This window comes from Triticum aestivum, chromosome 5B (assembly GCF_018294505.1).
Source record: "Triticum aestivum cultivar Chinese Spring chromosome 5B, IWGSC CS RefSeq v2.1, whole genome shotgun sequence".
Classification (NCBI taxonomy): domain Eukaryota; kingdom Viridiplantae; phylum Streptophyta; class Magnoliopsida; order Poales; family Poaceae; genus Triticum; species Triticum aestivum.
The window spans coordinates 71,646,165-71,657,899 of NC_057807.1; the positions used below are offsets into that span (position 1 = coordinate 71,646,165).

General features: G+C 51.2%; 1 protein-coding gene across 1 annotated transcript; it reads left to right on the forward strand.

The window, feature by feature from the left end:
- The first annotated feature begins 1,372 nt into the window (after positions 1–1,372).
- Positions 1,373–7,228, forward strand: LOC123110468 (DNA topoisomerase 2). Its single transcript, XM_044530995.1, has 5 exons — positions 1,373–1,957; positions 5,717–6,006; positions 6,096–6,162; positions 6,245–6,515; positions 6,602–7,228. The coding sequence occupies exons 1-5, from the start codon at positions 1,403–1,405 to the stop codon at positions 7,033–7,035; spliced, it is 1,617 nt and encodes a 538-aa protein (XP_044386930.1). The 5' UTR covers positions 1,373–1,402; the 3' UTR covers positions 7,036–7,228.
- Positions 7,229–11,735: the final 4,507 nt, after the last annotated feature.

Here is an 11,735-nt window from a genome sequence, read left to right on the forward strand (position 1 = left end):
CCACCGAGGCTCGGGCGCGCCTCCCCCCTTTTCTTTGACCAGAATCAAAGCTCGCCGCGGGCGGGCCCGGGGGCTGCTGATGGAGTAATTAAACATGGGGATACTTGATTTACTAAATATATGCACCCGTTCGATGGTAGAAACACTTCATGTTTTTTAGCCCAGAAGAAGCCATAGTAAAGAAAGTAAAAACAGATAAAACGCGGTGAGGTAACCCCAACGTCATCCGTGACGCACACGTGGGCTACCTTCCTGAGCTAGCAACGACAAGCGTCGACAAGGCAGGGCTGGCCTTGCAGCTCACTTCACCTACCAGGCCTTGAATGCCCGACCAGACTACAAACGTAGCCCGACGCAGGGCTACGTTTAGGGCCATCATCGTGATGACCTGAGAGGCGCAATACAAGACATGATGCGGGCCATCAATAAAGACAGGAGGGCGGTGTGACGCGTCACGTCGGGGAAGGTACTCGAGAGCCTGACCTGGTACAGTGTCAGATTATCTCCTGACTGGTCGACATGAGCAAGTGGACGAGGCGCGACGAGTATCTCCATCTGTTTAGTGTGTCAAATTTATTAGTGAGACCAAGTGTGGTACCCCGGGTCTATATAAGGGGAGGGTCGTGGTCGAACCGAGGGGGAGATTTTTTCTTGGAAGCACACTCGCACAAAAAGCACTTAGCAAAAGATAGGAAGATAAAGGAGAGGTAGTCATCCGGTCACTCTAGCGAGTACCCCGACCACCTCCTATCACACCTCGACCATCATACATTTGTATACCCATACACTTGTATCTTTGTGCTGATATGAAATACCAACATAATGTAGGGTTTTATGCCTCGGCGGCGGCCCGAAGCTATCTAAACCCCTTTTGTGTTCGTGCTCTTCCCGGTAATCCTCGTGAGTTGATTGGCTTAGTGTTTTAGCCCCTGGCCGAACTAACAAATACGGGGCATCCTCGATCCCCGGGTCTGGAGATCACCCGCCGACACACACAATGACGTATTCATGTGCGAACATAACGCGAATGATAAAGTAATCAGGGGGGCTTACATAAGGGACCCACTATCATTTTCATATGTACTACTCTGATAGCTTAAAACTCATAAGCCCGTAGAGGTCGGGTGTATGCTCATCGTGTTTGTATCCTCTTGATGCATCATTTTAAACTCGTAAAATCCACCCTTTATATTTATTGAAAAAAGAACTCTTAAACCCAACGTTCCTTTTTGATTTCCACCGGAACCGCAATATTGCCACGGGATCTCAGCCTTCCGTTCCGCGACCCCACCACGAGGACCCTACTCCGAAATTTAAATTTGGAACCCGGCCCCTTCTCCTTCCCCCATCCCGCAATCCCCGACACCAAATCCCTAGCGGCACACAGCCTCGTTGTGCCGCCATGGCCGCCGCCCCCACGAATCCCGCGCTGAAGCCCATCTCCATCGTGGCGAGCGGCGCCAAGGAGACCACCGAGGAGGTGTACCGGGCGAAGACGCAGCTGGAGTACATCCTGCTGCGCCCGGACACCCACGTCGGATCGGTCGCGAAGCACACGCAGATGATCTGTGTTTACGAGGAAGGTGGCATGGTGGAACGGCGTGTCACCTACGTCCCCGCCCTCTATAAGATCTTCGACGAGATCCTCGTCAACGCCGCCGACAACAAGCGGCGCGACCCCTCTATGGACTCCCTCCGGGTCGACATCGACGTCGAGGGCGGCTGTATCTCTGTCTACAACAACGGAGAGGGCATACCCGTTGAGATCGACCAGGAGGAGGGCGTCTACCTGCCTGAGGTGTTCTTCGGCCATCTCATCTCTAGCAGGGACTACTATGGCAACGAGCGGAAGACCACCGGCAGGCGGAATGGCTACGGCGTGAAACTCACCAACATCTTCTCGAGGGAGTACGTCATCGAGATCGCTGATGGGCGCCGGCAGAAGAAGTACAAGCAGGTGAGACTGAGCGTTTTACAGTTTGATATTTTGCTTTTCGATGTGCCATGTGAGATTGCAATTACGTGCGTTTGGTTGTGACCACACCAGAGTTCAGAATCTGGTGACAATGGGGTGCGAGACCGTAGTTCTTTTCTTTTATAGACCATACGTGGACCTTGCTGATAGTAGATTGGAGTATCTGCGCTGTTTAAACGGGCAAAACGGATGAAAAAAATTGCAGGGTCAGTCCAAAATTGCTCGTCTGTATGACCTGACTGCATAAGTTTTCAGTTAGCTTTACCGTGAAGACACATATCTAATTTAAAACTGACATGACGACACATATCTAATTTGAACTGAGTATTAGGTTTGTAGAGGGTACGCTCAATATTAACTAATTTCCCTTGTACATTACAACTGTAGGTTTAGTACATTCTTGAGGCCCAGCCACCCAATTCACCAAGTGGAGTAAATAGCACTGGCGGTCTATGAACTTGCACTGCGGGTGCACTTTAGTCACACAACTTGCAAACCGGAAGAACCCGTCACAGAACTTGCATTGCGGGTGCAATCAAGTCACATGCGCCAGCTGAACCGCGCCGACGCACGGTTTTCTCAGTACTTTTGCAGAAAAGTCCTTCGCGATATTGTTTGAGGGCCGTATTGCAATCTCTGTAGATTTATAACCGAATCGAACCATAGTTCCCAAATCGAAACCAAATCCCTAGTTCTCGTCTCTCCTCTCACACCTACGGCGGCGGCAGATGGGCGGCGGCGGTGGTGACGGCAGCGAGAGCTCGAGCGGTGGCGGCTTTCCTGGCTGGAGTTGTTCCTCCTCCCTCGCCGGAAGTAGCCGTGGTGCCGCCATCATCATGGCGGACAGTATGGCAGGCGGCAGCTCGGAGAGCGTGGCACTGGCCAGCCGCGTCGTCGCCGGCGTCCGCGATGGCAGGTCTCCGGCGCCCGCTGTGGCATGGCCTCGCATCCGGGACTCATGTTTGTTTCCTCAAGAGGTGTGGCAGCGGGGCAAGCCGGAGTTGCGGCCGGAGTGCGGGCGGGTTGTCATCGCTCGCACTGCTGGCATGGCGGCTCTCGAGGGAGATTTCTATGGCCGTGTCCTGTACGCCACCATCATTGGACAGCCGCGGAGCGTGGTGACGCCGGAGGCACTAGCGGCGGCGATGGAGTCTCACTGTGCTGTTCGACGGACGACAACCAAGGTGGAGGTCACTTGCCCACCATTCCATTTTTTCGTTCGCTTCGAGTCGACAGATGATTGCACTCGTGTGGTGCACGCGTCGGAGCAGCTTCGTTGTTGTGGCAGCAGGATTTCTTTTCAGCGCTGGTCAAGCTTCTCGCGTGGCAAGCCGGGGGAGCTCAAGTACAAGACGTTGCTGAGTTTGGAGGGGTTGCCGGAGGAGGCTTGGGATCCACACACCGTCAACCTGGTGCTCGCCGGTGTCGACGGCGAGCTCATTGACATGCTCCCGGCCACCGACAAGTGGGTGTTGCTGGTGACCGCGTGGCTGCGCAACCCTTCAGGTGTGCCAAACGTGCTCACCGTGGCTGTTCCTGCACCTCCTACGGGGCCATGGAAGCCAGACTCCGACGACGAGAACACACATTCACCGCCGGCTCCAAATGAACGTGCCATCAATACAAATGATTGGCCTGCAGCCCTTCAGCCAACCTATTTTACAAGCTGCCAAACTTAAGTAGCAAGTACTAAATAGGCCATTCTCTAGGTTCAGATAGAAAGATGACCCTGGATTGCTATGTCTTACTTCCTCTGCATATCTCCAAAGCAATGAGTACTGCTTCACCTCATCCCCACGCACAACTTCCAATGCTGCTTTCCTAGCTCTCCCTAGCTTGTGCCTGCTAACTTCCATGTTGAATTTCTTCCTGACTTTTCTTGAAAAGGTAGACAGTGAAATCTTGTCATTGTCTCTGAACTTCTCTACATATTTATTGGCAAGAAAAGGGGCTGTTAGTTCCTTCACATCCCAAACTTTTTCACATGTATGCTCTCCAACATAAGTCTTTACAAGGAAGGACTGTGTCCTGTTGTCATTGACAGCCACAAGCTTCCAAGGGCAACCCTCAGAACACACAACCTCAAACCTTTGCTTGTTATTTCTTTTCTTCTTAATTTGCACCCTGTTCTTTACTGCATATTGTGCTACAACTTTCCTAAGTAGATCCACTGAATCAAATACCATTCCTAGCTTGAACTGAGGGTTTTCCATGTCAACAGAAGGGTTAAATGTTTTAAACCTATATATAGGTTTCTCCTTCTTTTTCTTTGCCTTGTACTCCTCATCATCGGAGTCACTTTTATGTCTTTTCTCCAAGTCATCCTCTTCTGGCAGTTGCAGATCATCCTCATGAACATCATCTGACCTAGGAACATGCCTATATTCAGCTCCTATGTTTTTGCCCTTCTCAACCATAGCATCATGCACAACATCATCTACATTCTTATCATAGTCCTTATCATCCTGCTCCTCCATTCCATAATCACTGTCGTACCAAGTAGGATCAATGTCTGAATCACAATCGTACTCTTCTTCTGAAACTTCTGAATTCTCTGACACATCTGATTTTTCTTGGCCCTCTGACCCATCTGCATCTGCTTGTTGCTCTACAGTAGATGCATTTTCTGAACTACCTGCCACTGTCTCTGATTTCATCTTCCTAATCTTCTCTGTGCTAAAAGGGCTCATTATAACTGTAGGTAGTGCATGGGAACCTTTAATTGCAATGTCATCTTCCTCCTCTTGATCATGTTCTCTGATATGTTTAACAAACAGAACCAGTACCTTGGAGTACACAGATGCTCTAGCCATCTTTAAACAGTCATTTTCCAAGTTAATTTCCACCACATCTGCAAGAGTTTTACCAGGTGGGCACCATAGCATAATTTTCTCCTCATCAGGATAATTAAGTTGTGCTAGCATATAGCAGATCACATCAGTACATAGTGTATTCCTGTCCAGGTTGTCAAACCATGTTATCTTCTCATCCAAATATGTCAGATTCACTCCTTTTCCCGCAAAAAACCCACCATGATGCACCTCCACACTGAATTTCACCGTATCATATCCTACATTTGCAAAGTGGACTGATTGTGAGCGGAGGCAATATGAACTAACCCTAGGATGCAGCCCAACATACAAAAAGAGGTACCAACCATGTAAAGTACCTAGTACTGCACATCTCAGACCTAAAACTAGTTAGATGCACCACCAGTATTTCATCTATTGCATGAAGGAGAAAACCCTAACTAAAATTGGGCGAGGGGGAAACTAACCATAAGTCGGACCCCCGTGCCATTCAGTGCGAAGAACCGGCAACTCCACCGTCGGATGGAACACCATCTGGACCGGCACCCTGTCCGCCGACGATCTCCATGACGGCGCGGTGCCGCCTGTCTCCTCTCCCATCGGCAACGAACAAAGGCAGCAAGAGAAAACAGAGGAGTGTTTCAATGCGGCATTGCTTGAGACTTCAGGGGGCTATCTGCAAAAAAAGCGGCCATCACGTGCGACGCGTGTGAACTGAAATCAGAGAAAACCAGGTGTCGGCGCGGTTCAGCTGGCGCGTGTGACTTGATTGCACCCGCAATGCAAGTTCTGTGACGGGTTCTTCCGGTTTGCAAGTTGTGTGACTAAAGTGCACCCGCAGTGCAAGTTCATAGACCGCCAGTGCTATTTACTCCACCAAGTGCATGATATATCACGAGTTCATGACTTTCCTCCTTAAATGCTTGTGCAGGTTTTCTATGAAAACATGGGGAAGAAGTCAGAGCCTGAGATTAAAAAGTGCGAGCAGTCTGAGAACTGGACCAGAGTTACCTTCAAGCCTGATCTTGCCAAGTTCAACATGACCGAGCTCGACAATGATGTTGTGGCACTCATGAGGAAGAGAGTAGTCGATATGGCGGGCACCCTTGGCAAAACCGTGAAGGTTGAGTTGAATGGTCAGAAGGTAGCAGCAAAAAGCTTCTCCGACTACGTGCAACTCTATACTTACCCTGCTTCCAAAGAAGGACCCGATCTACCAAGGTTTGGCATAGTTTTTCTGGGTTTGTGTGTGTCCATGAAAAGCTCTGACAAGTACTATTTCCGATCATCCAAATTTGTTTTTCTTTCAGAATCTACCAGAAGGTAAATGATCACTGGGAGGTGTGTGTGAGTCTAAGTGAAGGCCAGTTTCAGCAGGTTAGTGTGGGCTAGTTTCCTGTACAGCTCCGTTGTAGCGTGTTGTTACAGGTATACCTCAGATATTTTGTTTGGATTGCAGGTCATTTTTGTAAATGGAATTGCGACCATAAGAGGTGGAACTCATGTTGACTATGTTGCAGACCAAATCGCCAACTATTTGAGGGGCATTGTAAACAGGAAAAACAAGCACGCTAACATGAATTTGGATACTGCAAATCGCTACCTATGGGTATTTGTTAATGCTCTCATTGAAGACCCTGCCTTTGATTCACCGACCAAAGAGACCTTGATCACTCGTCAGGGGAAGTTTGGGTCCAAGTGTGAGCTCTCCGAAGTTTTTCTTAAGAAGGGTATGTGATAAGTTAATATTTGGTATCCTTGATTTGTCTATTGTGGCTGCAGCACTAATGCTCATGTTCATTTCTTACAATTGCAGTCGCTTGCTCTGGTGTTGTCACCAATCTCTGTTTTTTGGCCGAGTCTAAACTAAGCAAGGACGACAATCTGGATTCTCTCCCACATTCATCTACTCCTATGCAACATGATAGAGAAACCAAGAAACGTGACCATGACGATGTGTTCCTTGAGCGATACCTAAAACTGAAGCTGGAAGAAATTGATCAGTTTGCTGCAATTGAGGAGAGGAAGCTGGAGCATCCATGCAGCATTACCAAGTGTATCACAACAATCGAAAAGTTACAAGGTCTGCAAGTAGGTGATATTTTAGTGGCAGCAGATATCTTCAAAAGTAAGAAGAATAGGGAACTTTTCTTATCCTTCTCTACAGATGCTCTTCGGTTGGCTTGGGTTAAAAGGGAGATTGTGCGCAGCCAATTGCGGTCACGCATTAGTGAAGCTTTTATCCAGTAGGTAGCAATACTTTTGGTCTGTTTAATCAGTCGTAGTGGCCCAGATGGCAAATATTTATTTTGGTAGTACCTAGATGGCGGAACTTTCATTGTGGTGGCTTCATATGTAAGATTCATATATCATGTCAAGGCGTGAGAAAATAATTTACATCAACAAATAATGTGTCAAGTAATGGTAATGAACTTGCATCTCATATTACATTTTCTGAGGACTTTGTGTTATGTATTGAACCCACATCTGCTATAGCATCCCCTTTTGATTTCTGACTTCTCTGGAGTAATTAAATGCATGAATATCTCCATTATAGTTGTGGTCTCCGTTTGGTACAGCAACAATCCTTTGTAGATGAATGTGGAGCATTGTTTGGGCTAGGACATCTCTCCATTATGCAGTCGCGTGAAATTATGAATAACACAAGCAGCAACAGATATGCAATCTTTTTGTGAACCGAGTAATGTGAAATGTTGCATACATGCAACATGAAACAACTTTTAGTATAGGAATATTTTTCAGCATACCAATAGTCCTCTAAATATAATTTCAAAGTTGTGGATTGCGAAGGTTGAATAGTTCCTGGTCATCGTTTGGGCTTCTGACGAGCCCTTGTTCTTGTAACTGATATCTAGTAAAAATTGTGGCGTGATTGTATATAGCCAACATCTACAAGATAAAATTTACCAGGAGGTACTTCAAAACCACGGTTAAGTACATTTTGTAGAACCCTTGGATCTGAAGCCGACCCATGGACACCAATTGAAAATGTCAAGTGTTTGAACCATATCCTGTTTCCCCCTCGAGCCATCCGCATCATCAACCTCTAAATTGTTACTATAATTTAAATTCTCACCTAAATGCTCTTCGTTCTACTAGTTTTTAAGTGAAAAAAGAGGCTCTTCAGTATCATTATCCTACCGACGTCCCAAGCACCACACTGATGCTAGATATATTTAAAGAAATAACAGAAATAGGCATACTCTTCTTTTCCAAGAACTAGGCATACTTGATGATCTAGTTTAAGTAAAGTATATAGATTCTTGCACTGTGCCATGTGCATTGCGCTGCCCATGTAGCTCATTACATTGAAGATCAAGTCGCTCATTGCATCGAAGATCCTCCTTGTGTGGTAGGTCGAAGCAAACTTCTCTGTCTCACCAACAGCTTTGCCTATAGCTTCCGGTGAATACCCATAACAAAGCATCACCTTGTACTAGTGTCGTGGAGCCATTGGTGTCGACGTTCTAGGAACAGGGGTCCCCAGACATGCCTGCCTGCGGCCCGCGGCGTGAATCCTCCAGTGGCCCAGTACGGTCCGTCTTCGTCAACCAATACTCAAGACCCTCGCGAGGGGTCAAGCCTCGCGGGGCGGACGGCACAAGGCCTCTTCAGGAGCGGCCTGACCAGGCAGGCTCGTGAGGGAGGCAGAGAGATCAAGGCAAGGGGTACCTCGTGAGGTTCCCGTGACGCAAGCCATGATGACCAAGGCTAGGCGGGCGGCAGCGCGCGTAGTGTCCTCGTTTCCCCTTTGGTGCTAAGGGGGCAAACACAGGCGCAGAGTACCGAGGCATCAGGCAAAGGTTTCCATATCGGTGCAACAAAACCAAGACCAGCAGGACGACAGGACGGAGGTCATCGTGGAGCCCAAGACGGCGTCACCACCAGTGTCTTTGACATGCGAAGACCACCTTTAGTCAGGATAGCTTGTACTAGCTGTCCCCTTTCAAATTGGCCGTTGTTGGATCCCTTCCCGCTCAATATTTGGGAAGAGGACCAGGGCCTCTATAAATAGGGCTAGCCACCACAGTAGGAGGGAGATCGATCTCATCTCGACCGAGACCAGAACAAGTAGAATACACACCAGCTCAAGAACACCCCTCCTCAGGAGGCTGTTCTTCCCTTGTACTATTCATCATCAGCCCAAGAGGCAATCCACCACCACCACACAGGAGTAGGGTATTACACCACAACGGTGGCCCGAACTTGTATAAATCTTGTGTCTCTTGTGTTGTGAGTTCATCGAGCTAAGCTTAGGGATCGCGGCGAGGCTGAGAGCGTGATTCGTTAGGGGGAAATCTTCGTGCGCACCCCAGTGTTCGAACCTCAAGGGTTTTCCCAGCACCATAAATCCGACATTTGGCGCGCCAGGTAGGGGTGTGCCGGAACTTTCTTTCGGCCGACCCTCACTCCGCCAACACCGTGCTTCACCCTCATGGCGGGCATCGCGCCTCTGGCCCCGGCGATCGGTACAAGTGCTGGGGCCAGGGGGCTTCGAGCCTTGGCCCCCGCCTTGCGGCGGGTGCGGTGGCCGCCTAAGTTCAAGCCAGAGATGCCACCGCGCTATGACGGCACGGCAAACGAGGTGGCTTTCTTGCTGGCGTACGAGGAGGCCGTCCTTAAGGCCGGGGGCGACGACAGGGTCATGGCCAACTGGCTTCCCATGGCCCTCACCGGCGTCCCGCGCGCTTGGTTGCTCAACCTGCCGGCATCTTCTGTGGCCTCCTGGGAGGAGCTGCGCGACCTCTTCCTCGCCCACTACGTAGCGCCGGCGCCCCCGGTCGTCGCAGCTCTCCTGGGCCATTCTTTCGCCAGATCAGCACCATCCTCGCACGGCAAGGAGCTCCCCCGGGTTGGGTGGCGCCCAAGGCCGACCTGACCTTCGACTCAGAAGATCACCCCGTCACCACCACCTGCTCGGGTGCGCTCCCGATGCTCTACATGCCCACCATCTTCCAGGTGGCCGTCACCAAAACCCTCATCGACGGCGGTGCCGGCCTCAACGTGCTCTCGGTGGAGGCCTTCAGCCTCCTCCACGTAACGCCGGAGCGGCTCCAACCCAGCAAGCCCTTCTCAGGCGTCGGGGGCGGTTCCTCCAGTTCCCTAGGGCAGATCCGCCTTCCCGTGACCTTCGACACTCGCGACAACTACTGCACGGAGCTGGTCGACTTCGACATTGCTCACATCGGCCTCCAGTACAACGCCATCCTTGGATACCCTGCCCTGGCTCAGTTCATGGCAGCAATCCATCCGGCCTACAACCTCGTGAAGATGCCCGGAAGCAAGGGCGTCCTCGCCATAGCCGGAGATACCAAGGAGGCTCTTATGGTGCTCAAGCTTGCCCTCAAGTCCGCCGTGGCGGCACAGCCCGCCGACACGGACGCCTCCAAGGCCAAGGAAGCTACACCGACCAAAAAGAAGCAGTTGTTCACCCAGGATAAGGCGGAGACCAAGCAGGCGCCAGTTGAGGAAGACGGGTCCTCGGGAGCCACCTTCACCATAGGTGCCGGCCTCGACCCCGACCAAGAGGAGGCGTTGGTGAGGTTCTTGCGCTCGAACAATGAGGTGTTCGCATGGGAACCCAAGCAGCTAGCGAGGGTCCCAAGGGAGGTGATTGAGCATCACCTGAATGTGTGCCCCAATGTACGCCCTGTGAAGCAGAAGGCGAGGCGGTAGTCCACCAAGAAGCAGGCCTTCATCGTCCAAGAAACCCGCAACCTGGAGGCAACATGAGTTATTCGCGAGGTTCGCTACCCGGAATGGCTGGCAAACCCCGTTGTCTTGCCAAAAAAGGGGGGAAAGGAGCGCATGTGTGTCGACTTCACCAACCTCAACAAGGCCTGCCCCCAAGATCCATTCCCGCTTCCCCGCATCGACCAGATTGTCGACTCCACCGCAAAGTGCGACCTGCTGTGTTTCCTGGATGCGTTCTTAGGTTATCACCAGATCAAGATGGCAGTAGAAGACGTGGAGAAGACAGCCTTCCTAACCTCATGTGGGGTATACTGCTACACTTGCATATCGTTTGGGTTACGCAATGCGGGCGCGACCTTCCAATGGCTGATGCACATTGCCTTGGGCCGGCAGCTCGGGAGAAATGCCGAGGCTTACGTCGACGACATTGTGGTGAAATCTCGGGAGGCAAGCACCTTGATCCAGGACTTGGAGAAGACCTTCGCGAGCCTCCGCCAGGTGGACCTGCGACTCAACCCGGAAAAGTGCGTGTTCGGCGTCCCTTCCGGCAAGCTGTTGGGCTTCCTCGTGTCCCATAGGGAGATCGAGGCCAACCCGAAGAAGGTCAAGGACATCGAAGACATGAGTCCGCCGCAAACCCTCAGCGAAATGCAGAAGCTCGCCGATCGCGTCACCGCGTTAGGATGCTTCATCTCCATGCTGGGGGAGCGTGCCCTACCGTTCTTCAAGCTGATGAAGAAAAAGGGCCCGTTTGAGTGGACACAAGAGGCCGACCAAGCATTTCAAGACCTCAAGGAATACCTGACCAGCCCTCCCGTGATGGTGGCGCCACGCCCTCTTGAGCCCCTGGTGCTCTGCCTTGCCGCCACTCCCTACTCCGCCAGCGCAGCCCTGGTGGCGGTTCGGGAGGAGCGCCAGGCTAAGGCCATGCCCCGACTAGCTACGACCTCAGCTGGGGCAGCACAAGACCAAGAAAGCCTCGCGAGGACCATGACAACAGCAGCAAGAGACCAAGCTCAGCAGGACGATGCCCCCGGGGGTGAAGAGGCCCCACCAAGCGACAAGGCGCTAGGGGCTCCATTATCTCAGGAGGCGCCTCAACCTCCGAAAGACGCAGGCCACGTCAGCGCCCCCACCCTCGTCGAGCACCCGGTGTACTTCGTCAGCACGGTGTTGCGGGATGCAAGAGCACAGTACCCCATGCCTCAAAAGCTCTTACTCGCGCTCTTGGTGGC